Below are 27,928 nucleotides of genomic sequence, written 5' to 3' on the forward strand. Positions count from 1 at the left end.
AGAAAAGTCACTGTAACCTTGGACATCTTTCAGCCAGGATGCATCCTGTACAAGGGCTAAGACGATGATGACGTCTCACCCGCTGACAGTGACAGGCATGCAAATGGCACAGTAAACTGTTGGCATGAAGTCCTGAGGAATGGACTGCATGTAGAAGGGACAGTGTGTGCTGTGGAGGTACTGCGGGGTGTGAGGATCAGTTTGTGTGTGTAAGGGGGCACTGCAGGGTGTGAGGATCAGTGTGTGTGGCTAAGGGACACTGGGTTGTGAGGATCTGTGTGTGTATGTGTAAGGGACACTGGGTTGTGAGGATCAGTCTGGGGGGGGGTAAGGGACACTGGGTGTGTAAGAGCAGTGTGTGGGTAAGGGCACAGTGGGGTGTGAGGAGCACTGTGTATGTTAAGAGACATCGTGTGGGGAGGGTTCCATGCATGCCTCATGTTTCTGAACAAATGCCAGCTTTCCTCGGTACTCAACTGGGGTTAACTCCAGGCATCCTCACACAAATACAAAATTTGAATTCTGTACTGTTCCAAAATACAACAATGACATGAACTCCAGTACATGATTCTGAAGCAAATGTCACAGCTGAGCTGAGGCAGCTCTGGTCTATGCCCAGCCCACTACGGCTTCCTTCCTGGTGCCATGCCTAACTATATCCCCACTTTTGGGGGCCTCCCTATGTCTAAGACTCCCCTGTACCAAGCCCCCCCATGCACCCCTCTTGCTCCCCAAGGCCAAGCCACACACCATGATGGAGGCAATTTCAGTAAGACAACTCATTTCTATGTGACAACTTGTGAATGTGGACACCGCTGACACTAGCACTGGCCACTCTGGTGGACACAGCAGCACGGACAGCACAGGACAGGATGTGCTTCCTCCCGAGCTTGCCAGGCCCAGCCTGGACACACAGCCAATCCCACCCTGCCCGAGGTCTCTGCACCCATAGGTGGGGGCTGAATGCCAAGGATCAAAGCCAGCCCCGTCCCCGGCCCAGAGCTCACCCAGAAAGGACTACTGCAAAGCCCAGTAGAAAGGATTTATTTATAGTCAACAGGTGACACAAGCCTTCCTTTAAATTCCATTTTTTACAGTAAATAACGCATATTTCCCTCCTTCCCATGCAAGATAGAGATGTATTAATCTACAACTCTATTTTAATTGTGAAAAAATAAAGTGTCTCCCTTTATAATCAGATTGGTAGCGTGGATATTATCTGTGGTAATGGATGGGGTTGCTCATTCCTGGACTGGTTATTTGGTTAAGTCCTAAAACATCAGGTTGAAAAATCCCTCACCCAGTAAAAATAAATACTGCAACATGAAGGACATGGAAATCTACGGCACCCTTTAAAAACATCTCCAGAGCAGCAGTGTGGGGCTCATGGGGACCAGCAGGGCTGTGGCTTGAATAGACAAGCCCACAGACTACAGCAGGGGCCAAAGCCCTACAGATCACGGGACATGGCCCTGGCCAGCTGCTTGCGACCTCCAAGGAGTCTGCCCACCACAGCACATGTGCTCTGATTCTGGGAAGCTCACCATGATTGCAAAACGACTCTGTGTCCAAACAAAATTCAAACAAACAAGAAACCCGATCTCATCCTCAGGACTCAGGATCTGCCTGGCTCACAGCAGTGGCCACCATTCCTCCAGTATGCCACGGCTGCACTGGACACAGAAGAAGGGATACCAGTCGCTGACGCCAGGCTGCCTGTCACCCTGCAGCCCTCCCCAAGGAACCAGAGACAAGGATGGCAGCGGGGTGCTGCAGCAAGGCCTGCGCTTTATTGTGGGTGATCTGAAGGAACACGGTTGGCCAGCAGGAGCTGGGCCTTGCTCTTGGTCCTGGCCACACAGCCCTCAGCCACCATACATAAATAGGGACAGACTCTGCACAGGTGGCCCCTCCAACTGCGGAGCAGAAGCCCACTACTGGTAAGGGGCCTCGTTCCCAGCCTGGCACTGAATCCATCCCAGTGGTGCCGGTCATGGGCATCTCCATGCTGGCCAGGCAGCTTCAGTCCAGCTCGATGGGGCTGCTGTCATCCTGGCTCTCTTCCCCCTCCTCCTGCTCTGAGGAGCCCATGAGGCTGCTCAGCAAGTTCCCTAGAGGGAGACACCGGCCAGTGATGATTAATGCAGAAGCAGTGCTTTCCTGGAGGCCTGACCTCCCCAGGGAACCCACTACCCAGGTCACCACATTCAAGTAGGTTGCCTAGACAAGACACACCCAGCTACTTGTCAATACCCAGAAACAGTGCTGTTCTGGAAGTCCCACCTTCCCAGAGGAGCTTGATGCCCAGGTCGCCATGCTTTGCAGGAAAACAGAGCCCAGAGGCCCAGCTGGCTACAACTCTTGGAGGTCACACTAGGAATGTTCCTGATGACTAGGGACGGGGCAAGACAAACCCCAAACCTCCACCAGCAGAGGAGTCTGGAAGCCATGAAGGAACAGCTCAAGTCCCATGACTACCAGAGAATCTGCACAGCCCGCAAACCAGAGCCTCAAGGCCACATCTGAGATACCTTACACCCACCTCCTGTGTGCGCATCTCAAATGCACAGACTCACACTGACCACGTATCTGTAACCCTAAGAGTCCTCTATCCCTGAGAGTGAGAGACTGGGTGGGTGTTCTGCAAGGATATAGATGCTCTTCTGCATGCATTTCCCTGTGGCCCCTTGGGTACCCTGGTGGTATTTCTGGGGGAAAGGGGACTTGATGGCTCCAAAACTCTGTGGGATAGACAAGTAAATATCCTAACAACCCTGGACTGCTACTCCAAACTGAGATATGTACAAATGTTTCCGGGAATGCCAATCCCTCAGCAACGCTCAGGCCCGAGGCTCAGACTGGCCACAGTTGAGCCCTGCTCACACTCCACAGGCAGCAGGCTCAAGAGAGATTGGTTAGGAGCATTGCCTGCTCTTCCAAAGGTCCTGAGTTCAATTCCCGGCAACCACATGGTGGCTCACAACCATCTGTAAAGAGGTCTGGTGCCCTCTTCTGGCCTGCAGACATGCACACAGACAGAATATTGTATACAAAATAAAATAAATAAATAAACAAATATTTGGAAAAAAAAGAGAGATAAACATCTAAGAAAAGCTAGGTGTATAGGCTTACACTAGGATCTCAGCACTTAGGAGTGAGTTTAAAGCTAATTTGAGTTACAGGTAGTGACCTTGTCTCAAACAAGCATCAACAACAGGTAGGCAGGGTGACAGACTAGGCTTTAATCCCAGCATCCAGGAGACTGAGATAAGATCTCTCTGAGTTCAAGGCCAGTCAGAACTATATAATGAGATCCTGTTTCAAAACACAAAGCACCAGCCGGGGTGGTGGTGACACAAGCCTTTAATCCCAGCACTCAGGAGGCAGAGGCAGGATCTCTGTGAGTTCGAGGCCATCCTGGTCTACAAGAGCTAGTTCCAGGACCAGAACCAAAAGCTATGGAGAAACCCTGTCTCGAAAATTCAAAAAAAAAAAAAAAACCAATAAACTAGAGAAATACTGTCACAGTCTACACCAAGTCACTAGGACACAGCCCGTGCCCAGAGAGCCCACATGGACTTGTTCATGGTCACACCCAGCTGTACTTCCTTCCACCACATGCACGGAAGGTCCACACTCCAGCAGATAATGACACAGTACAGCTCGTGCCATGCACGATGACTGTAGAGTCACCTGCTAGCAGCGGAGATAGAATTCTGAACATGAACATGAACACAGAAGGGGAGGAGATGCAGGTCAGTGGTAAATCAGTGGTAAAAAAAACTTGTGTGTGCAAGACCTCCCGGAGTCTCCATCCAGCACCAGAAAAAGAAAAGTGGACACTTAAAATGCCCAGAGGACCACACTACCCTGACCCTGCCCTGCCTTGGTGGGGAGGTGCTCATATTTGGAGTTCAGACCCATCAAGCGGTGCTCAGTGGACAACCTGAGCACAGACTTCAACAATAGGTTGGAAAGGACTGAGGAGAGGGAGTCACCTGTCCAGGACCAGACCACACAGCTCACCTAGCAAGCCTCCATAGGAGGATGTCTGCTTTGGCGGCACACCGAAGAAAAGCTGTCCAATCCTGTCGAGGTACTGCAAGAAGCAGGGCAGTAGGTCAGCAGGTGAACCCAACCACAGGGCCCAGCTGGGGCTGCCCGCTCTGCTCCCTCCTCCAGGCTGCTGCCCAGGTGGGGAGCCTCAGCCAAGTGCAAGAGCCTCACCTCGTTGTACATGGGGTCTCTCCGCAGGGACGGCTGATACTGCTCGCACAGCACTGTGAACACAGCCAGCTTGCCACTGCAGTGAGAATCAAGGATGACTCCCAGTGAGACCTGTGGCTGCACAGACACACCAGCACCCAGCACCCGCCCAGATCACTCACCCGTCCACAGCCAGCAGCAGAAACCAGATGAAATTGAGCAGGGGCTGAACGAAGGGTGGCCCATCCTCAATGGATGGGTGCTTCTGTGTGTACGTTGTAAAGACCACCAGTGCACTGTTCTTGTTTTTCAAACAGAGAAACCTGCATGCAAGAATATCTAATGAGTGAAATCCCACAGGCAGACTCGGGTTTCCACAGATGCCCACAAGTGGCCAATACAACACCAAGACCTCGCCTGACAGTAGCACCCGTGCAATCTGGATGTCTGGTGTCTCCACAGGCCTAACGGGGCGCAGGACACTTGGGTGGCCAGGGTGAGTCCTGGGGGCTGCCTCTCACAGGGTACAGATCCTTCCACACACTGGTGAAAGGATTAAGTCTCAGAAGGAAAACAGCTTTGAAGGTCAACAGAGCTAGAAGTTGGGGGCGAAATGGGTACTCATTCCTCAACCATGGCTTCTGCTTTCTCCACATCTGCCTGCATCTGTCAGAGGAGCACATGGTGCAGGGGGCTGAGTAGGAAACTGACCCCGATGCTGTGCTGGGCTCTAGGCAGACTTAGCCTCTGCCCAGGATGTTACCCCAGCGGTCCCAAATCCATCAAGAAAAACATGGTCCCCAGTACTTGAGTGGGGAGACAACAGCTGCAGTGCACACCCAGAGTCAGGCTGGCGAGCTGGAGATGTTACAGTCCCTTTGTACAAACCACGACAACTGGCCATGGTGGTGGAGGTCTGCAGTTCCAGCACTCGGAAGGCTGGAGCAGGACAACTGCTCTAGGTCTGCGGTCAGCCGGGGCTTTACAGTAGGAACAAACTTGTCTCAAAAGAAAATACAGTGCTCTGGGTCCCCACAGCAGACCCTCCTGCCACCATGCGCACAACACAGCACTCTTGTGGATGACCACAGGAGAGCACTGTTCCTTGGGAAGGGGAGGCTGAGGCCTGAAGAAGCAGACAGACGGCTCAGGAGGTAAGGCGCTTGTCATCAAGCGCAATGATGAGTTCAATCCTAGGACCAATATGGTGGAGGGAGAGGACTCCAGCGAGCTCCCTCTCACATTTCCACATGTACATCACAGCATGTGTGTCCCTGCAAATCCCTTCTCTGCACACACTAAGTCAATAAATAAATCTGTAATTTAAAATACCCCGTCTGAAAAACAAGTGCAGTGCCTTCCTGATTTGGGCAGGTGGGGACAAACTGCCCTATAAGCTGTGGCCGTGCCTCAATCCTCCAGGGCAAACACAAGCTGCAGACTCCTAGGCAGGGTGGTTGCAGAGTGCAACTGTGGACACTGTGTTATCTGAAAAGACAGCCTTGGGCCTAAGGTTCTCCCTCCAGCACTGTAGTCTAAGGACAAGGCAGCCTACTCAGGGCTATCTCTGCTCCAGGCTGGGAGCTGCACGAAGGCCCCACAAAGTCCTCACGAGCACTTACTGTAGCACAGCCTGGGCCACGAACATGTCCACTTCACTTCTGAAGCCTCGGGCGGTGGAGTACTCAACCAGCATGTTGGCGCAGCCCTCACCGTCAGTGGAGTGCAGGAAGTGATAGCGAGACTCACAGTAGTTTTGTTCTGTGAAGGGAAAGAATCTGCAGATGGGCACGTGTGAGCATGGGGCACACAGAGCCACCCACTCCTCCCCTCCTTCCCTGGTCCAACCCATTTGCCCTGGGCACACCTGCTGCCTTTTCTAGGCCACTAACCCTGGAACAAGCTATCCGTCTGCACAGCTGCTCACGCCTGCCGGTTACCAGCTTCCTTGTGCTCAGAGACTCAACACCAAACAGCTCAACAGGCACTCAGCTTCCCTTCTCCCTGTTCTAAGTGTGTGAAACTGCTAGGTCTGCCCAACCCTTGTGTGCATGTGAGCTGGGTTACTTCTTCTGTAACTACTACTAACTACTCAGAGGGCCCTGGCTAAGGGAGGCTCCTTGGCACATAGTGAAGCACATCAGTGTCTGCTATGTTAAACCCTAAGACCTAACAGCAGAGAATGCTGGGAATCCTGAGAAAGATCAAGGAGGAACCTGAGATTCCTGGAGCCTTAACAACGGAAAGGAGGAAAGGAGCCTCTCAACACCAACAACTGGGGTCCCCCAGCCTATAACCCACCCACAAAGGTCTTTTCCGCCTAGGACTTTTGGGTATCTGAGAGCAAGAGAGCAAGCAGTAATTAACGCAGACCCTCATTCCCAGCCTGCTCCTGTCTAGCAAACACCCGCGAGGCAGGGCACTCTGGGAAGTGAATAGTAGACTAGCCTGGGCAACTTAGTCTTGAAGCAAGTATTTGGGAGCCCCCAACCCCCTTCCGCAGGTAGCCATGATCCCTGGGATAGCTGTGGCCTGGACTCAGTACCTCACCCATTCCCAGGGGACACAGCCCCTATAACCTCTCTCAGACGTTGCTGCTGAGTGGATCTGAGAATCCCTGCTGGCAGCCCCATCGTGCAGACTGTTTCCAAACCATGTATCAGGCATGTACTGTGTGAAGGCCTGGGCCACAGGTGACAGACAGCTTGCTCTCAGCCGGAGGACAGAACAGCCCTCAAGAGGAAGGCAGCACTCTGAGGCACACACACAGTAGGCACACATGGCACCTGCACTCCTGAGCTCTGGGAGGTTTTCTCTGAGTTTCCCTGAAGATCCTGATCTTTCAGTCTCCAGAGTCCTGACTGTCCTCTGGAGTGAAGGCAGAGTGCAGTGCCCAGGAGGGAGGGAGGAGAAGACACCATAAGCCCATAGGACGTATGGAAGTCTGTCCCAGCACAGTTGCTATGGGGGGTGTACCTCTGGGTGGACAGCTGCTGGACTCTAAGAACTGGGTCAGGTACACCCACTCTGATTGCCATGGCTGTAGCCAGAGGGGGCGTAGCAGCAAGTCTTGCTCACAGAACTAGTCTATACTCAACTTTGGATGACATACCTCTGGCTCAGACCTCTGCGATGCCTGATGCACAAAGGAGGGTGTGTGCCACCGGTCACTGTGTACTTCTAAATACGCCTCTTCTCACCCAAGCTCCATTAGGCCCAGCCCACCCATTAGGAGGGCTGTAGCAAGAATGCGGTACAGCTCCACACTGAATGCCACTGGGTAGGAGCTGTTCAGGTTCCAGCAGACATTCACCAAGCATGTGTCTTGTGCCCAAGCCAACTCAAGAGCCAAGACCAGGTACAACTGCAATCCACTCCATGGAAAATAATCTAACCAAAGCTCACCCCAAACTGAGATAAACATTAAGAGAACTACAGAGCAGGGAGTTACCAAAGGGATGGGATGTGGATGCTCATTGAGGAAGGAGGAGTGGGAGGTTGTGGGAAGAGGAGTGTGTGACTGACCAGGTTAGAGAATCAGGACAGAGATTGGAAAGGAAGCAGCACCACTCCCCAGGGGTCCCTTATGAGCTGTGGAGGGTCCATCCAGAGTCAGTCTACTACCAAAGCAGAAATACTGGACTAGCTGGTTCAAAGACAGGCTGATGTGCTTTCCCCATGGCCTCTCCCAGCTTATCAGCAGGCAAGTACACAGAGGATTCGGCTGCTGGCTGAAGGCAGGGATCCCATGCCTACCTTTCCAAAGCGTTAGGGCCAGCAGCTGGTGGAGCCGAGGATGGCCCAGCTTCCCAGACCCTCCACTGGACCACTTCAGGGCTCTGGACACAAAAGCTACTCGCTCAGGGGAGTTTGGATCCATCAAACTGAACACTTTAGCCAGATTTTCTGTAAATGACACAATCGGACCCTTACCAAAGGCACATGTGAGGTGTCCCACATCAACAAAAATCTAGCACTCTGTGAAGAGGCTAGCGAGTACTGTATGTTTAAGACTAGCCTGGGATACAAGAGTTAGACCCTGTCTCAGCCCTCAACTACCCCCTCCCATTATATAACTTCAACAAAGGTCCAAAAGCCATTAGAGTGCTGCTGGGTGTCCCACATGCTCTGTAGGTCTGGGGCCTCCTCTGGTTGGCTTGCCCACTGCCCTTCTGACTACGTTGATGTGGGTTGGCCATGCTTGGAAGCAGTTCTGTGGTAGCAGAGGACCAGCAGGAAGGCCACAGGGCAGTTTACAGGAAGGGCTCTAGCAGCCACATGATGGCTCAGTGGGATTAGCTGCCAACAGGTCTGTAGTGTGTACCCATGGGCTCAGCTGGGCATGGCCAGTGTGATCACCCCATGACAAAAATCAGTCCTGGAGTGCAGAGACCAACCCCTGCCCCCCACACCAAGTGGGACTAGAACCAGTGAAGGGACTCTAGAGAAGATCAGTCACAGAAGCCCGTGTTGACAGGCTACTGCACACTCAACACACAGTGTGGAGTCCTCACCCAATAGCTCATCAGCTACGTCCACCTCTGCCTTCTCCAGGGATTCAAGGACCAGCATGGACAAATCAGCCGCACTGTTCTGCTGCAGAACAATCAACATACAAAACCACAGTTAGCAACAGGGTCCCCTAGTCCTTTAGAAGAGTTGAGGTAAAGCAGAGGGCTGCAGGCTCTGCAGATGGCAACCTATAAACACATAGCTAGGGATACTGTCTTGCCAATGAGCAATACAGCTGGGTCACTGGCAACTGGCAACCAGAACCAAGCCTAGAGCTCCAGTCACAAAGGTCCCACAGCAACTGGAGACTAGGACCCTATGCCATTGGTGGTCAGAGCCCAGGACAGTTTGATACACCCCACCCTCACTCCCAGACCTTTCCCCATGGTGGCAGCACTTACCTGGCCATGACTAAAGAAGAGCAATGCTCCTGAGTACATGAGCTCCCGGGCCTCTGCATGTTTGCTTTGGGACATGTATCTGCAAAGAGGGAAAAAGAAAAACCTAGTCATGCACCATACAGATGCCTACAAGGGGTGCTTGCATTGTGTTCTATGTGCCAGCTAGCTCTGCCTGAGGTTGCTACAAATGCCAAGGTAAAACTTAAGAGAATACTGCTTCTGAGTATGCTGGGTGCTGTAGTACTGCCCTGGCCAGCTACTCTGAACAGCAGATATAGGGAAGGGTCTGAGGATACAGGCCCTATTAGCAATACACCCACCTGAACATGCAGGGTACCCTCCACCCAGGTCCAACAAATAACCCAGGGAGAAGCCAGAGCAGACTAAGATGTAACTTCCATGATGGGACAGGGAAGATGGGCACTGTCTACCTTAAAAGAGAAGGACTGATTTGTATGTAGGGGACAATTGAGGATAGATCTCTGAAGAGAACAATACAGCAATTCTACCAACTGTGTACAGGCCCAGGTGTGGACGCCCTCATCCTTATACTCAGCAGGTGTGATGAGTGTCCCACCATCACCCAAGAACACAGCCAAGGCCCCATGGACAAATCTAGAGTTTAAGATGACTATACAAAAGCATTAATAGTACAGGCAACACTCAAATCAAGTCTGGAGACATCACCAGAATGGATGTCTCTTAGGGTGTATCCAACCTCCAGATACCCTCAGTGAGGCACAGGTACCCAAACACCTTGTAGCTGCAGTGACAGTAAAGCCAGCATATGAAAGGCAACACTGTTAAGATGGATGTCACCTGTCACTGACCACCCTTGGGCCTTGTTAGCAGTGGCCCCATAGAGTTACCAGGCATTTTGGGGTCCCATCACTAGCCCGGCAGGTAACTTTACTGCTGTGTAGTTATTTCTTCCAAATTGTAGTAATCCCTCCTGGAGGGAGCTCCTTAGCCCTAGAGAAGTAAACATACTCGGCGTAGCCAGGCCCTGAAACTTAACAAACTTCACATAGCCTCTCCCCAAGGCTTTATGAACAGTAACAATTGGTGGGGAGAATGGACCCACCCACAAGCTGAAAGCTGTGCAGGGAACTCCAACGATGTAGCTGTCTTTGAGTCATCCATTGTTCTGTAAGCCCTATGAGCTCAAAGGCTTAGTAAGCCGGCTGTGGGTTCAATCATTTCTTTGGTCTGCTGGCAGTGAATAGGTATTTGTTCACGTCTCTGCAGGAAGGGTCACACCACACAACTGGTGACCTGTGTAAGAATGGACTATCTATGAGGCAATCCATTGTTTTCCTTTCTCCGTGTGGGATGGAATGGCGTACTCCTTGTTGGAGTGGTGGGTGCATGCTCCAGGCCACGGGTGACAAGACATGCAACCAAGGCCAAGCTCTCTGAAAGCAGAGCATTCCTAGGCAGAATCAACAGGTGGCCATCTTCTTGTACTTGGTATTTAGATGTCATGGGCATGTTACCCAAGCCACTGATGGACTAGAGACTTTACCTCAGTCCTTGACTGTAGCACATAAGGTAACAAGTTGCACTATCAGGTACATAGCCTTTGTTGTGGGAAAAGACACACGATGTTTCCCATCACATTATCCCCTGGCAGGAAAAGTAGAGAAAAGTTAGGATGAGAGTGAGACCCAAAAACTTGACTGGGAAGAAACTAAGATTGGGGAGGAAGAGAACATGGTAGAAATTACAGAAGACACCTCACAAGTCCAACCTTTAAAAGGGGAAAGTTCATGATTCAACAAGCAGACAAGCCAAGATGTAGGGCCCATGGGTCTACCCCTGCTCCCGGGGTTCATCTTGAGGACAGTTTCTGGTCAGCCAGCTAAAACATTCTGTTTGTGCTGGGCGGTGGTGGCGCATGCCTTTAACCCCAGCACTTGGGAGGCAGAGGCAGGCAGATCTCTGTGAGTTCGAGGCCAGCCTGGTCTACAAGAGCTAGTGCCAGGACAGGCTCCAAAGCTACAGAGAAACCCTGTCTCGAAAAAACAAAAAACAACAAAAAACAAAACATTCTGTTTGTTCCTGTGCTCCCTCTGCCTGGGCTGGTGATTAGCTGTAGGGCATTGTTTACTCCATCTTGGGTATGGCACTTTCCTGGGAATTTCTTGTGCTGCAGCTAGGTATTTAAGAATTCCCCCCCCCCCCAATGTTGAATCTCCTTTCGAATGACCCAGGTCTCCTGTGTGTTCTTTCAATCTCCAGGACCTTGCCCGGCTCACGTATGGTACAGTGGCGCGCGAACTGTACCGAGAGGGTAACGCAGAATCAGGTGATACACCAAGAAACTAGAAGGGAGCACTTGGCATCTGAACTGTTTGATGGGGAAAGACTTAAAAACACATAGTCAAAGGGCCTGTCACATCCACTGCTGCACCGCTGCTGCAGAACACAGCGAGCAATGGGATCAATCTGAATGCACTGCAAGCATAGAAAATAGGCAAAATAATGATGTGCCTCTCCTTGAGACAAAGATCGCACAAACTTAGGTGACAGGAGAGAAATCAGCCCTGGTGAACTGGCTTCTAAAGCTTCAAGGGCTGCCTGGTTATTGCTGGCTGAGGTCCCCGTGAATATCAGGGAATGAAAGAGAGCAGAGGAAAAATAGACATCACTAAGGACACTGCACACGAGAGAAATACTGCCCAATGTTCAGTTCACTAAGTCAGAAGTTCACAGAAGAATCAAGACCAAGGTTGATTGAGCAGGGACCATGGACTGGGATGGGCTTTGCTAGCCCCATGGTGAGACGTGATCTTCATGACATAGGAGAAGCTCTAGCAGATCTGAAAGACTGACATGTAAACCAGATTCAGAAAACAGCAAAGGGGAGAGCAGCGATGATAGAAAAAGAAAGAAGGAAAGAAAGAAAGAAAGAAAGGAAGGAAGGAAGGAAGGAAGGAAGGAAGGAAGGAAGGAAGAAAGAAAGAAAGAAAGAAAGAAAGAAAGAAAGAAAGAAAGAAAGAAAGAAAAGGGGGTGCCTAGGCCACTCAATGGCAAATGTGGCAAGATCTGTGTTAAATTGAAATTGCTGAAAAAAAAAATAACAAACAAAAACAACAGAGTCAAGTGCTGTGCTCATGAACTTCTCAGAGGCTTTAAAACCTGAGCAACAATCCACAAACATCATTGCAAAAACAGTATAGTAACAGGGTGGGCAGTTACTGCCCCAGCACACAGCACACTGGGATAAAGACTGCTCAGACTGGGGCTCCTTTCAGCAGTAGTGGTCTGGAAGTAACTTAGGGTGCCTGTCAGAACTGAGGAACCAGGTCCAGAGGTAAGCCAGGAGTTCCTGCCTCTCTTGGGCCTGAGCCAAGGCAAGCAGTAAGCCTGCCCAGCAGAACACCAGGAACAAAGACGCACAGCAGTCCTGGGGCAGCAGCAACCCAGGGTGACATTAATGGTTCATGGAAAAATGCCTGTGGCTTCTGGAGGTCAGATAGGGTGCTGTCCCCCAACCATGGTACTGGACTATTGTCTCCAACATTTCTCTTGTGACACAACAACTTCCCTGCTGGTCCAGGCTTGCTACTAACTCTTTTTAGGATCCTCGTAGCTGCTCAAGACTATGGACATTTACTTGGAATGGGTAACTGTGCACCTCCAGAACGCTAACCCTCTAAGTATCTTGCGGATGTGTAAAAAGCATGTAGAACAGGAGATAGAGAAATTAAGAAGCTTAAACAAAGACAGCCTGACCTATGAGAAAGGTACTCTCAGAAACAGTACGGGCGTTGGGTGAAAACTGCACTGCCAGGTGTGACCTGCCTCTGTTAAATTGTTGGCCAGGGAGACCCCACAAACAATAAAGGTTACATGCTAGAACCTACTGTTAAAGATACCACATGCTTTGGCTGCAGGACATATAAGAATAAGGCCTAGATCTCAACTAAAGTTCCCTTCCCACTCACAGACTTTTGTAGTGCCAGGAGGCACTGAGGCTGGTAGGGGATAACTGTTACTGACTATCTGAAAGGTTACGGACCCTTCAGACTGCAGTACCAACATGCCAGGGAGGATGGGCAAAAGTCCATAGCCAACAAGGCCGCAGGTCCCTAGGGAAGACTACTGCTATTGCTTTGTTAAGTGGGTAGACTGTGCAGGTCAAATTAAACATTTGTATTTTCCTCACTGATTACTGCTGCTGCCTCTCAACTGGTCATGGAGGGAAGTTTCTTTTTTGCAGTGGGGGTGTAGTTTAGAGCCTCATAACAGATCAAGTTTCTCAGACGGACTGTTGTGGCACAGCGGCACAATATTCAAGCACAAATGAAGGAAAAGCACCCCAAGCCTCAGCAAGCACTGCTGAAGAGGGGGATCAGAAAGACTCTTACTCAGGAAGTAAAGAAGCATCACAAGTCTCAAAAATCTGCAACTTCCAAGATGCACAAGGCGGCAGAAACAGTAACAACCGCTAGATAAATAAGATATATTCATCAGCTAAGTGGCCTGCAGATCCAGCTGGAAATCCAGGGATACACTCACTGCCCATACTGGGGTGGTCTTTCCAATGATGCTGCTGCCTTTGGGTCATCCCTGTTCCTTAGTATCCCCTCATTCACACTCTTGTAAGTAACCCCAATAAACTCACTAGTTCACTAATCTAGACTTGAAAAAATATCTGTTGGTGCCCTACTGAGTGAAGAGATGCTTGTTCAAATGCTGTGCTCATAGGCAAACAACCTCATGTTGCTATCAGCATCAACAGAGACTACACAGGTACTGTTTTTCATGAGTCACTGGTTTAGGGTGGCTTGTGCAGGACACCAGACTCCCGAGTCCTTCTGTCTAAGGCTTATCAAGAGAAACACTCACTGAGACCAAAGGAAGTGTCCTTCAATAACAGACTAAATTACCGAGATCTGAATCTCCCACTGACCGTGTCCTACCTTACTGGAATTACCTGCTGCCAAGCCAAAGGAAGATTGTAAAGATAAAAGTCCCAGGCAATAATTAAAACAAATTTCTCATCACAAAATTCCTGGAGTGGGGTGGGGGTGTGTGTGGGTGTTCCTCCTGGGTGACTATGCAGACTAGGTGCCCCAAGGCCATGGGACAGATGAGGGTAGCCAGCCTTCCTTGGCACTCAGCTCCAGGCACAAGGCAGGCCCTGTGTGACACTCAAAATCACCCTCTACACACAGAGGTAGCTTTGCGCAGCAGGGAACAAGCTCTGCCGGCCCCAAGGAGACTCACAGAAACCATCTAACCCACAAAAGAAGGTCTGTGCCAGGACTCCAGCTGATTCTGCTCTTACAGGCTGGGCACACTGAGTCACGAGTCACCCCAGCATAGGGTGTGTGTGTGTCTGTGTTTAAGGACAGAGCTCAGCAGAGTGCTTGCTTGGCATGCATGGAGGTCCAAGTTGCATTTCCAGCACTGCAAAAACTGGGTATGGCTGTACATACCTGTATCATGGCACTTAGGAGGTAGAGGCAGGAAGAGCAGAAGTTCAAGATTATCTTTAGTTACGAGTTAGAGGCTAGCCTGACTACACAATTCATGTAGTATTGGCTAAAGAGAAGAAACTAGAGCTGGACAGAAGCTGGCCCATGAGCTAGGGAAATGGCTCAATGAGCCAACTGCATGCTAAGCAAGTGTGAAGACCCGAGTTCATGTCTCCAGCACCTACATAAAATCCATACGTGGGGGCTAAAGAAATGGCTTGGATTAAGAGCACTGGCTGCTTTTCCAGAGGACCTGGGTTTGATCTCTAGCATCAAATGTCAGCTCAGAGCCACCTGTAACTCCAATTCCAGGGACCTCATACCCTCTTCTGGCCTCTGTGGGTACCAGGCACACATGTGGTACAAACATTCATTCAGACAAAACACCCATACACAAAATAAATACACACACACACAAACACATATACACACACATATATACATATGTACACACACACACACCACCACTACCACAACCAACAAAAACCCTGGTGTGACTATGAGTACTTGTAACCCCAGTGCTGGGGTTGCTCCATGTCAGTCATGCAATAGTGAGTGCTAGGTTCAATGACAGACTCTGTCTCAAAGAAAAATGTTGAAAGCAACTGATGAAGTAACCCAAAGTGGACCTTTGGCCTTCAAATGTGCAAGCACACAAACACACACCAAATAACACAAAAGGAGGGATAATGTGCTCATCTAACATGCTCACCCGCACACATGAACATGACTTGGTGGCCTCAGACCCAAGGGTGTGGTGTGCATAACACGTGCTGGAGGGTTTCTTATTAAACATTTCTTTATGTGACTTTGACAAATACAGTTATGGGCTATTAAGAATTCAAAAAGGTCCCAGAAAAGCCTGTTGAGGAGCACTTTCCTCTCAGATTCCATCCTGCAAGGAAGCTAGTTCCTTAACACACAGGATGCCAAAAGGAGGTGAAACAACAGGATCATCTCAGGGAGATGAAACTTCCCAACCTACAGGAAGCTCCTCAAACTCAGGAAGAAAAACAACTCCATAGCTTCAGGAAGACTAATGCCCGCCAGCTGTACTGGGCCCAAGAACCACAAGCTGCAAGGAGTGCTGAAACTCTTGGACAAGCCCAGCTGCTTGAAAGTTGCCTGTGAGGGTCAGACCAACTGACCTGGAAAGGGAATTCTCCAACCTGGTGAGCTGGCTACAGGCTGTGCAGTGTGTTCCATATTTCCAGCTTTTGTCAATGGTCACCCATGCTGGGGTGAGCTTTGGTGATTCAGCTGTCTTTGCATCATTTCCGCTCCTGTAAGTAACCCCTCACCCATATTCATGTAAGCAACCCTCATGCAGCTCTTTGCTTCACCAAGTTGGACTCTGGTGGTATCTGTACTTTTGTCTGTCATTCCCTATCCATGATGTTCATGTCTCCCCAGGAATACTATTACACTACCACTTTGTAGGACAGGAAGTAGGAAATCGTGGGGGACTGGGCAGGCTGAAAGTAGAAAGCCTCCTCACCCACACAAAGCAACCAACACTGGGGCCATGGAGGATGCAATGGTGGTGCTGTCACGCCAGGAAAGCCAAATAGCTTCCAACTTTCTGAGATACCAACAACCAGGCCTGCAAAGCTCATTCCTCCTCCTGGGGGACACATCCGGAGACGAGGTAGCCTGCCACAACAGGACCATGGCTAGGTCAAGGGGCACTGAGGTCTCCGAAGCCAAATTTCTGTAGACTGTTTGGCTCTTCACCTCCCACACAGGCTATGAGGGGTGAGGTTAAAATGGGGTTATGACACATTCAAAGGACACAATATGCTATAAGTGTGGATCAGACTCAGAATACTTTGTTGAGAGAACTAGAAAGCCACAAAGATGGAGAGCCTCTCAACCACTGTACAGAACCAAAAACCAAGTAAAAATAACTGCGCTGAATAACAAACAAGCTGCCTGGGAATACTAGCAGGAGTGGGAATCAGGGGTCATGGCCATGGGCATCTTCAGCAGCACCATCTTCAAGCTTTCAAAGTAAAAAATTTAAGCAAATACTCACTTTAAATACTAAAACCAGGACTGGTGAGATGGCTTAGCTTAGCAGGTAAGTGTGGCTGCCACCAAGACTGACCCTCAAGGGGACAGCTGACTCCTGCTAGGTGTCCTGACATATTAACATGTGTTTGCAATGACATATAGATTTATAAACCAGTGCCTTTGAGCAGTATGTCGTCTCTGGTAGTCCTACCCCACGAAACAACCCTGAGCCTATGTGGAGCAGCACAAGAACCCCTGGGTCCCCAGTTTTCCTCATACTCAAGTGGTTCAGGGAAGCTGTGGCCCAGTTAAGTTCTGTTTGTTTTTTTAAAGATTTATTATGTATACAACATCCTGCCTCCATGTATGCCTACACACCAGAAGAGGGCGCCAGATCTCATTACAGATGGTTGTGAGCCACCATGAGGTTGCTGGGAATTGAACTCAGGACCTCTGGAAGAACAGCAGTCAGTGCTCTTAACCACTGAGCCATCTCTCCAGCCCCCCAGTTAAGTTCTGTAACGAGTACTGGGCCCCAGTGGAATGCTGTGTCCCTACCCTCCAGTCCAAGCTCTTGATGGCTGGTTCCTTGTAAGCTGATAGCATGTGGCCTCAAACAATGAAGAGGCCGAACTTGCCCATCACCATCCCTAGTTCACCCTGACCAAGGGAACTCTTTCTGGTCGCATAACACTAAATTAACAAGAATGTTCTCAGTCACAGTGGGTTCAGAACAAGAACCAGTTTATTCTGGAAGATCCACTTTTGTTGATTAATCAAAAAATGGTACCAGATGGTGGTGGCCCACACCTTTTCTTTTCTTTGTTAGGTAAATTGGTATCGTGCCTACATGTATGTATGTCTGTGTAAGGGTGTCAGATCCCCTGTAACTGAGATCCACTGGAAGGGCAGCCACCACTCTACATCACTGAATCATCTCTCCAGGCCTTTAATCCCAGCACTTGGGAGGCAGAGGCAGGCAGTTTTCTGAGTTCTGAGTTCTAGGCAAGCCTGGTCTACAGAGCAAGTTAGTTCCTGGACAATCAGAAAGCCTGTCTTCAAAAACCAAAAAAAAAAAAAAAAAAAAACAAACATAAAAAAAAAAAAAAAAAAAAAAAAAAAAAAACCAAACATTAAAAAAAAAAACCAAAAACAAAACACTAGGATGTATTCCCAATGTTTCAGAAGTATAGCAGTGATTGGCCTGCTCCATACAGGAACTCCTGCAATCCAGAGCTGTGTCTGTTCCTTTGTTCTCAAGAACTGCTTGGGCCAGTTGCCTGATCCTGGCCAGTGACACAGCTCAACTCAGAGGAAAATAACCATTCAGCTGGCCTGATGACATAGGCCTGTCATCCCAGCTACTTAAGAAGCTGAGCCTGGAGGATCAAGAAGTCTAGGCCTGCTTGGGCTACAGAGTTGAAGGCACACTGCCTCAAAATTCTAAGTTAAAAAGGGCTGTAGTGTATCTCAAAGGTAGAGCCCTTGCCTAACATGAGAGATGTCCTGGGTTCCATCCCCAGCAGCACAAAAAACATTAAAAACTAAAACCAGTTAGTGTAGTCACTTCTACGTGTAAAACTTAATTTTTTCCCCTTGAGACAGGGTTTCTCTGTATAATAGCCTTGACTATTTTGTAGACCAGGTAGCCCAGGCTGGCCTAGAATTCAGAGACCCGCCCACCTCTTCTGTGATTAAATGCATGGGCACGGTGCTTTAGATTTTTAACTAAACGATAGTTTAGTTAAAGTACCTTCCCAATATAATTAGAGTTAAAAAAAAAAAAAAAAGGCACTCTGGACACTGTGATGAAACCAGATATAGCCAGACTGGTTTGTATTTATAGCATCCGGTTTAGTACACAGAAAATTCCCCAACAAGGCTGCCCTGTAGATAACCGGCAATTAGAGCGAGGACTATATCTTCGTTAAGCTGATAGCCGGTGACTAAAGCCCCTGCTCCTAATCCAGGCCACCCAGCAGCTAAATCAAATGGCAAGTCTTTGAAACCAAGGATGCCAGGGCTCACCCCTCACCTGCCAAGGTACTGGACGGAGCAGTGTTATGGAAGGAAATACTGCGGGGCTGGTCTCTTTGATGGCTTGGTAACTCCCACATGTGGCCTTGATCACAAGTCCTTTACCAGGCTCACTCTGGGCACGTGGGGACAAACGTAAACAAGCATGAGCACTAATATGAGTCTTCAGCCCCTCACAAGGCTTCAAAGCAGTGAGGCCACTGTGGAAGGTGTCACACGCTGTCATGGCAGCTTCATCCAGCCCATAGAAAACACCGTGCCAGGATCAAGCTGGAGGGGGATGACTGTGGGAGGAGTCCCACAGTGCACGGGGAGCCTAGGTGACAGGGACGGGTAGCTGGCAAAATGTGCAATTGGCATTGTACCGCTATGAAGACACAATAATGAGCACTTTCCACTCCTTTTACTGTAGACCTAAAACTAGCCTAAAACAAAGCCGAGTGAAGCAAAAAGTAGGTCTGAGGGGCGCAGAGGCTAAAACCACACCACTAACACGGCACAGGAATGCTGCTATCTCACAGTCAGGAATGAAGGTCGAAGAGGGGATTATCAGCAGGCAGAAGCACCGGGGCAGGAACCTGGAATCAACCCTGCAGATGGCCTCGGGCTGGCCCACGATGTCTGCCTATGACCACACTTAAGCCGGTTGTGCCACTCCAGTCACTGGCCACAGACAGGAGGACCAGGAGAAACTACTCTGGGAACAGGACCTGATTACCGACGGGAGGCTCCACACAAGGGGAGGCCAGGCGAGAAAGAGGGTGGGCTAGGAAGAAGGAATGGCGGGAAGAGAGGCCTATAAGGAGGGAGGAGGCCTAAGAGAGAGTAGAGAGGCCCGGGGAAGGGGAGGCCAGAGAAGTTAGCGGGGGAAGGACACCTGGGAAGGGGAAGGAAAAATGGGGAAAGGACAGCGCAACGAGGAAGGTAGGGACCCTGAGAAGCGAGGCCGAGAGAGGAGGAGGGGGAAGCCAGGCAGGGAGGCCCTGCCGAGTAGTCCAAGCCCGCCGCCCCCGCTCCGACCCGCGACAGGCAGCCTCGCGAGCCAATGAGGATGCGGGGCGCTACAGACCAGCCAATGAGCAGCAGCGAAGGCGGGGCCTCGGCGCCAAGCCACCGCCCGCGCCCACCTGAAGAAGAGGGTCCGGTACATCTGGTGCGCCTCGTAGTAGTCGCCCTTCTCGACGCTGGCACGCAGCTTGCCCTCCACGCGCTGGACGCCACCGCGGTTGCGGGCGCCGTTGCGGGCACCCTCCTGCTCTGCCATCGCCGCCGCCGCCGCCATGGGCCGGCGCTCCGCGCAGAGCTGACGCTGTCGCAAGCGCGGTCGGCGGCGCCTCCCGGCTTCCGTCCCTGCGGCCACTGCACGCCCTCTACGGTGGCCGCGAGGAGCCTCGTGAGGGCGGGCGCACCGTGGTTCGCACGTGATCAGGGGCGGAGCCTCGGAGTCTGGCGGGATCCTCCAGTGTCACACGAGGCCACACCCCCCCGGCGGGTCTGCAAAGGACCTTGCTAGCATGGGCGGGGAAGAAGCTGACAGGGTGGGGTCCGCGAGCTAAAAAGCATCCCGGAAAAAACGTGCCAGTATTCACGCGAGAGCGGGCGGGACCAAGGTCTAGGACGGGGCTACACTCCAGTCGAGTGTGGGGTGTGTATGTGTGCGGTCACTGCACAATGATGTGCGTGTGTGGTCACTGTATAATGTTACCAGCCGCGTAGGCTGCGCACGTAAACTGGGACAAAGGACCGCCGCAATGCGCCCCTGAAATTGCCCTGAGCACGTGGACACATTTTAGGACATTTGACCTGCTTTAAACGTACCTACCCGGGAAGGTAGTGGCACAGGCCTTTAATCCCAGCACTTGGGAGACAGAGGTAGGCGGATCTCTCTGAGGTGGAGGCTAGCCTGGTCTACAGGCACCAAAGCTACAGAGAAACCCTGTCTCGAGAAAAAAAAAAAACAAACAAACAAAAAAACCTGCAAGGGAGTGCACCTCCTAGCAGCAATCATCCTGAGTGACATCAGGAACTGGGCAGTATGATCAGGCTAGACCAAGAGAGTCCAAGAAGACCTAGTCCTAATTGTGGTTGAAGCAGGTCACTGCAGGGAAGGGGAGGCCTAGGCATGATGAACTGGGAGGATGGGTGTTGGACAAGTTGAGTGTCATCATCTGACAGCATCCTTTAAGACTCAGAACATTACACAGAACCTTAAAAAAATGATTTTGTGTGCTGGAGATCAAATTCAGGACCTCCACTCTTGTTTAGTCACTGAGCTACAATTTACCTTGAAATCGGGTCTCTAAAGTTTCTCAAGTTGGCCCTTAACTCCTGCCTCAACTTCCTTACTATCATGATTCTATGCCAGTTGGACGGGCATTTTATGCAAACACCCCTGTGTATTCTGGAAGCATGGCAACATTAACAAGTCCATGCTCACTCTTCTGTGATGGCAGATTATGCTCAGTGGGCACAGTAATACAATGCCAGGTCAGTCTACCTGATGATCCAGACACTTGCTAGGTGACGAAGGGGCACGTGATACAAGCAGCATGAGTGTGATACCAGGGGACGACTTGTCTGGATGGGATGGAGTGGTACAATTTGTTATAAATTCTTGCTGGAATTGTCCCCCAAACAGGGTATCTCTACTATGTTGCTCTGGCTGGCTGCCCTGGAGCTTTCTGTGTAGACCAGGCTGGACTTGAACTCAAAGTGATCCACCTGCGTCTGCCTCCTGAGTGCTGGGAGTACACACCACTCCTGGATGACATTCTCTAATATTTTTAGATCCCAGTTGACAGCAGGTACCCAAATCAGGAGAGCAAAGCCCTGATAACAGGACTCTTATAAAAGAAAACAAAAAGCCTGGCAGTGGTGGTGCGCATCTTTAATCTCAGCACTCAAGAGGCAGAGGCAGGTGGTCTCTGAGTTTGAGTGAGAAAGAGAACTAACAACAGGAATGCCTATGAACTGAAGATATCAAATCAGTGTGACACTTCTGTACACATGGTGGAAAGTAGAGCTGTTAAAAGGTATGATAGATGCTCCAAAATATATTTGACAGGCTGTGGAGCATGGTGCTCTAAAGATGAGACCTAGGGCCTTGTGCCCACCCTCTTCTAGACTGGACTGTCTCTGAGCAGATTCCCCTAAGCAGGAAGAGGATGGAGGCTTTGGAGGGCAGTGGGAATGCCTCCGGGACTCAGCAGGAACTCTCAGAGCACACAACCTAACAATCCCTCCTCACCCAAATGGGCAGAGATAAGACAAGCTGAGAAAAGAAATACACACTTTTATTATTCACTTGAAATAGCACATGCACTTTTAAAAATTATAACTCTTTTATTTAAACATCTCAATAGCATCTTAATTTGGTGGCAGTATAAGTACTACCAAAGACAAATGTTCTGAAAAGCATTTACAAAAATACATTGCACAAAGTCCTATCTTGCATCTTTAAAAATAAATATTCAAAATATCTCCACCCCCAAGTCCCAATTTAGTTTAATATAGGAAATTCTGCTTCTGCGTGTAACCTGCAGTATGCAAAATGTGTGCATATCACCTGACCACACAGGCAGTGGTGCTAACCCTACGGAGTGGGATGTGCTACTTTGGGGCACTGTATCAAGGACTGCCTGCAACATGCACTAAATCCCAACTCCGAGCCCCAGCAAGTGAGTTTGTGTTCTGCCAAGACCTTCTAACCTGAAACTTAACAATTCTTTATGTAAAACGTCTGAACACTTCAAGTGTCCAGATGATCAGTTATAAAGTCTGCTCACAAAATAATCTAAATATTAAATATTAATTATAACCAAATTATAACCAGTCAGGTGAGAAGGTCCAATAATGGTGCAGAGGCAAACCCAAGAGCAGCAGAAAGTGCTGCTGTGAGAAAGACCAAGAGCGACAGGCATCAGCACCACCAGATAGGGTGGCACCTTAGTGTTCCCTCTTCAGCAGAGCCTAACCCAGATCAAGGACACCAGAGGGTGACATCAAGAGGTTCCTGTCCGTACTGTGAATGAATCCCACCAGTAATGGCCCAAATAAGACTCAAGAACGCCATTTATAGTGTGTGTACCCCCACTGCCCTGTTGAGTCTCACCCTCAGCAAAAATCCAATCCACTCCTCTGGGGAATGGTAAGAGCCCCAGCTAAGAGCAGACAGCCCAGGACATACCCAGCCTCTCCCCACCAGGGAACTTGGAAGAGGTCAGATGAAGATGGAGCAGCAGTTTTCCCTGAAAGAAATGTGTGGGTTTAGCAGATGGGACTTTGCCTTCCTGACATCTAGAGGAGAGCCAATGCAGAGCTTTTGGCCTCCATGTCAGGAGCCTGGAACCTGCCAGATTCTGTTTTCTGATTTTATGCATTGAAGCAAATCCCCAAATCAAAGGGAGTGTCTAAGAACCATACATTCAAATGAATCCACAGAGCCCATCAGGCTTTTGGGCCCTGAGCACACACGCACAGCCTCAGAGGACCCAACGTGTCCTCAAGGCCATCACATATTTATTGAAGGGTGACAAGTTCCTATGCTCACGTGCACTCTTCTCCAAAGGGTTCCAGTGTTATGGTGTCTTGGTATATACAGACATGTACAAGGCTGGAGTGCTCTACTGGGCAGGTTCTCCATGGACTCGGAAGCGGTAGAGGCAGGTGTACTCAGGGTGGCCCCAGTTGGACAGAACCCGGAGCTCTACTATCTGGAAGGCTTGGTCAGGCCTTTCCTAAAGTCAAGGAAATAAGTTATTTTGCATTAGCAGTCAGATCCTTCTTACCCCACCCCTGACCAATCCCTTGCCCTGTGGGATATGTGATAAGATGCAGCCATACCCTGACTAAACCTAGCAGGTAGTTGGGACTAAGGGCAGCATAGACTGCCTGCCATGTTTGACCTTTCACTGGGGCACAGAGCTGGACCATGGCTGATCCTCACCACCCTCTCCACATGCCTTGCCCCACAAAGACATGAATGAGGGAGGCACGATCCTTGTGCTTACCAGTGTGTGGAACATCTGGAGTGAGTCCCCTTCCTGGTCATAGGTAAACCGTCCCAGAGGCTGCCCTTCTTCCTGATACTCTGTTTCCAGTCCCTGCAATGATCAGGTGTTACAGCAGAGATAACAGAGTCACCACTCCAGCCCTGCTCCCCTAAGTGACAGGTCATCTCCCCTGAGAGAGGCCCTCCCTGGAGAAGTACACTGTCACTGGCTTTCTATAACCCACTATCCAAGGGCAGGTGTGGTTACTCCCATTAAGGAAACTTGCACACAGCCACACAGAGGCCAGATCAAGATGGCCATGACCATGCTCATACCCCCAAAGCCCAGATGCCCTCATGAGAACTCCTGTGCAGATTCTGGGTGCCCCAAGTAAGGGACATAAGCAGCGTATGAACAGCAGGTAGGCTGAAGCAGAGTGGGAAGTTCTGTGGACAGACAGTTGTCGGGGGTGAGCAACAGTGACCACCCCTGAGGCTTCCACATGACATTTAGATATGCTTAAAATGATGTGTTCTACATTAGAGAAAATATAAAGAACTATGAGAAAGGGCTTCACAGGCAATGAGTAGATGCTAACTACAAAATGGAGAGTAACAACAGGACTCTGTGACAGTGACACACAACTAAGAAAGGTGGTGAGTTCCAGAAGCTACAAGAGAGCAATATGGCGGGGGGGGGGGGGGGGGGTAGGCAACAAGCACTGTGCACAAATGCCAAAGAGCCTTAATTATGCCCTCAGGGGCATACACAACAAGACCATGTGCCTCAAGGGCTGCTGTTGTAGTTCAGTTAGCAGAGCCTTTACCTAGAAACCATCAGTGAGGAGCTGGGGCATGTCTCCATTGGAGACCACCTGCCTACACTCCCCCAGTGAGGGGCTGGGGTGTGGCTCAGTGGTAGAGCACCTGCCTAGAATCCCCCAGTGAGGGGCTGGGGTGTGGCTCGGTGGTAGGGCATCTGCCTAGCATGCATGAGGCCCTGGGTTACATTCTCAACAATGCAAAAGAAAAATGTACTTTATCTTTTAGCATTTTCCACTTCAGTACCTTACAGCTGTCAGAGCATAAGTGGACAGATGAAGTGATGACTACAATCCTCGAAAGTCAAGTATGTCTAACTCAAACTGCTATCAGGGCACATGAGCTGAACAGCAAACACAGTGCCATGCTACTACTGCATTATGACATTCCTCTAATGCTGACTTAGAAGGGAAAAGGGATAGGGTCAAGGATTGCCCAGGAAAAAACACTCAGAACATTAGCCTTTGTTCTGATAAATGAAATGTCTTGAAGGGTGGAAAGGAGAAGGCTGTTTCCAGGAAGCCAGCAGTGGTACACTCACATAGACTGCGAAGTCTCTGGGAGCACTGGAGATGTTACCAGTAGGTGACAGCGTCTTTGGAATGTGTTCCACGGTGAACGTGGTTGGGTAGATCCTCATGGACAACCGCACCACCAGGTACCCCTGGGAGCCTTTGAATGCCCAGCAATTCCCTGGGTAGATGTCAGGCTAGGGAAAGAAAACAGTACTACTTAGGCTGGAACAAGTTCAACCACTCATAAGAATCAAAGTGATTTCGCAAACCACCATGAGCAAACCAGAAGCCTCTGTGTGTCCAAGTCAATTACTCTCCCTGACCCTGAGTCTCACAGCCATGGAAACCAAAGCTGCAAAGGCAGCAGGCTTGATTGCAGGGACAACATGCTTTTTCCTCCCCATGAAGTCTTGCCAGCCACTCAGTCACCAAAAAATGCTGGTGGTCCTGAAAAGAGGTGGCCCTGCCCAGTATCTTGGAAAACAGTTAAGACTTGGGTACTGGGGGCTGGAGAGATGGCTCAGCCAGTAAGAGCACTGACTCTTCTCCCAAAGGTCCTGAGTTCAATTCCCAGCAACCACATGGTGGCTCACAACCATCTATAATGAGATCTGGTAGCCTCTTCTGGGGTGTAGGTACAAATGCAAGCAGAATACTGTATACATAATAAATAAATAAATAAATAAATAAATAAATAAATAAATAAATAAATAAATAAATAAATATTAAACGTTAAAAAAGACCTGGGTACTGTAGAATAAATCTATCTATCTATCTATCTATCTATCTATCTATCTATCTATCTATCTATCTATCTATCTATCTATCTTAAACATTAAAAAAGACCTGGGTACTGTCTATCCAAAGGTATTGGGCCACCTCCATCCCAGGTGGCTCAGAACTGGGCTTGTCACCAGAGTCAAGTCTGGCTCACAGAACTGGGACACTGAGTTACAGGAAAAGCAGAGAGGTTGATAGTCAAGATGCCAAATAGTGTACCCAGTGTGTGGAACTAGTTGCCAATGCACCTAGTCTTCCATAAAAACCAAAAGGATAGGCAGAGTGGAGTAGACAGTACAGAGGCCTGTCTATACCATGCTGTCTCTACCAGTCACACCTATGATGCCTTCTAATTCTCCACAGGTACAAAGAAAAGATAAAAATCATATTTTCCCAGTTTTTGAAAAACAAACAAACAAACAAACAAATATATACACTGTCTATATCCATGTGAATGGGAGAAACAAAAGACCCAGTGTCAGCCAGTCAAACCTCAAAACCCAGCCCGCAGTTATGAGCACCAGGGCCATATACTGTCACCTGTCAACACTACCTGCCAGACACATTTCAAGGTTCCAAACCTTGGGATAATATTCTTTTATTGCCATACAGTATAATACACCTTCCTGAATTTGGCATTTCCCATTTAACATTTGGGCCACAGATGACTGTGGACACCAAGCTACAGATAAGGAGATTCCTGGAATCAAGAATTCAAGGTCATTTGTAATTAATAGGGAGCTGAAGTCCAAGGCTGGGCTAGAAGGTTCTTTGAAAGTAGGGTGGGCTTCTGCACTAGGAGCCCCAGTCTCCAGTTTGCTGGCAACACATCACTTCCTGAATTTGGAAAGGCTGGACCTGTGTACACAGGTCAAAGGGAGACACTGGGGGCTTCACAGAAAAGTACTGAAAACTGCTTCAAACTGTGAATGCAAGGCAGCACACTGAAGTAGGTGAGTGCCCCTGACCAAGTTTTCCTTTCACCTGTGAGGCTACAGGGAAGCAGCAGTGCAGATAAGGCAGATGCTCCAAGTCTGGAGACATGGTGGCTGATCCAGTCTGCTAGGAATCATGACTGCACAGGTATATGAAAGCAACCAGGACGGTCCCTGTGGCCCTCCTGTGGTGCTCTTTCCAGCTCCCCTCTGTATAGTCTCACAGCAGGACCAGGCACCCTCATGCCACCTGGGTCTCAAATCAGATGGAGAGGATGGCACAACCCAGCAGTGCACAGACGTAAACTTGGGAGCACGGCTCCCAGTGAGGCTGCACACAGAGAATAGGGTCATAGCAGTTCTCTGTGCCCGTTTTACCTTCCCGAGGGGCTGAGAAATGCAGAGTGGCCTAAGGTGCAAGGCCCTGAGGACAACAGCTTACCTGAATCACCACACGAGGTGACTGTGAGAAGTACCACAGTGGGATCCCAAACAGGCTCAGCAGTGCCGTCTTGGTCTCGTAGGTCTCAGAGCACCGAGTACTCAGGATGCTGCCACCTGGAACACAGGGACACTTGTGTTACATCTTATGGCAACATGCTGGGAAGTCAAAACTAGAGGCCAATAGCACTTTTCTTTTTTTTAAAGATTTATTTACTTTCACGTGCATGTATATCTGAGGGTACAAGGTTCCTTGGAACTAGAGTTACAAGCAGTTGTGAGCTGCTATGCAGATGCTAGGAATTAAACCTGGGTCCTCTGGAAAAACAGCCAGTGCTCTTAAACCATTGACCCACCTTTCTAGCCTCAAACAGTGCCTTTTTAAAAAAATTTACAAGTATGGATATTTTGCTTGCATGAATATTTGTGCACCACATGCATGCCTGATGCCCACAGAGGCAAAAAGAGGGCTTTGGATCCTCTGGAATTGGAGTTACAGATGGTTGTGAGCCACCATATGGGTGCTGGGAATCAAACCCAGGTCCTCTGGAAAAGCAGCCAGTGCTCTTAATCACTGAGCAATCTCTCTAGGCCCCAGCACTCCTGCACCAAAGTGCTTTTAACAGCACCTGCTTTACTTGTAAAAAGAACCTTGAACTCTTAAGGTCAGCCCGATATTTTGGTTAAAAACTGGACTCTTTTTTTTATTTTAATATTTATTTATTTATTATGTATACAATGTTCTGTCTGTGTGTATGCCTGAAGGCCACAGGAGGGCACCAGACCTCAT

The 27,928-nt window shown here is 49.6% G+C and overlaps 2 protein-coding genes across 11 annotated transcripts in view; both read right to left on the reverse strand.

The window, feature by feature from the left end:
• Positions 1 to 1,027: 1,027 nt before the first annotated feature.
• On the reverse strand, positions 1,028 to 20,026 carry Get4 (guided entry of tail-anchored proteins factor 4). Of its 2 annotated transcripts, none has more exons than XM_050163236.1 (9): positions 19,783 to 20,026; positions 9,120 to 9,198; positions 8,721 to 8,799; positions 7,963 to 8,112; positions 5,829 to 5,967; positions 4,389 to 4,529; positions 4,228 to 4,303; positions 4,027 to 4,099; positions 1,028 to 2,111 (listed from the first exon to the last, which is right to left on the reverse strand). In XM_050163236.1, the coding sequence occupies exons 1-9, from the start codon at positions 19,935 to 19,937 to the stop codon at positions 2,023 to 2,025; spliced, it is 981 nt and encodes a 326-aa protein (XP_050019193.1). In that variant the 5' UTR covers positions 19,938 to 20,026; the 3' UTR covers positions 1,028 to 2,022. The 2 variants fall into 2 exon arrangements, with proteins under 2 accessions (XP_050019193.1, XP_050019192.1); XM_050163235.1 differs by having other exon boundaries at positions 8,721 to 8,802; positions 19,783 to 20,024.
• A 1,901-nt stretch (positions 20,027 to 21,927) lies between these two features.
• Sun1 (Sad1 and UNC84 domain containing 1) overlaps positions 21,928 to 27,928 on the reverse strand; it is a 49,813-nt gene continuing 43,812 nt past the window's right edge. For all 9 annotated transcript variants that reach the window (XM_050163210.1, XM_050163215.1, XM_050163214.1 and 6 more), the window contains 4 exons: positions 27,140 to 27,255; positions 25,009 to 25,176; positions 23,665 to 23,757; positions 21,928 to 23,391 (listed from right to left, as the gene is read on the reverse strand). In XM_050163210.1, coding sequence (XP_050019167.1) covers positions 23,278 to 23,391; positions 23,665 to 23,757; positions 25,009 to 25,176; positions 27,140 to 27,255 — 491 coding nt within the window. In that variant the 3' untranslated portion in view covers positions 21,928 to 23,277. The remainder of the gene's footprint in view (positions 23,392 to 23,664; positions 23,758 to 25,008; positions 25,177 to 27,139; positions 27,256 to 27,928) is intronic.

Source organism: Alexandromys fortis, unplaced genomic scaffold, assembly GCF_014885135.2.
Source record: "Alexandromys fortis isolate MF-2015 unplaced genomic scaffold, M_Fortis_MF-2015_v1.1 scaffold_144, whole genome shotgun sequence".
NCBI lineage: Eukaryota > Metazoa > Chordata > Mammalia > Rodentia > Cricetidae > Alexandromys > Alexandromys fortis.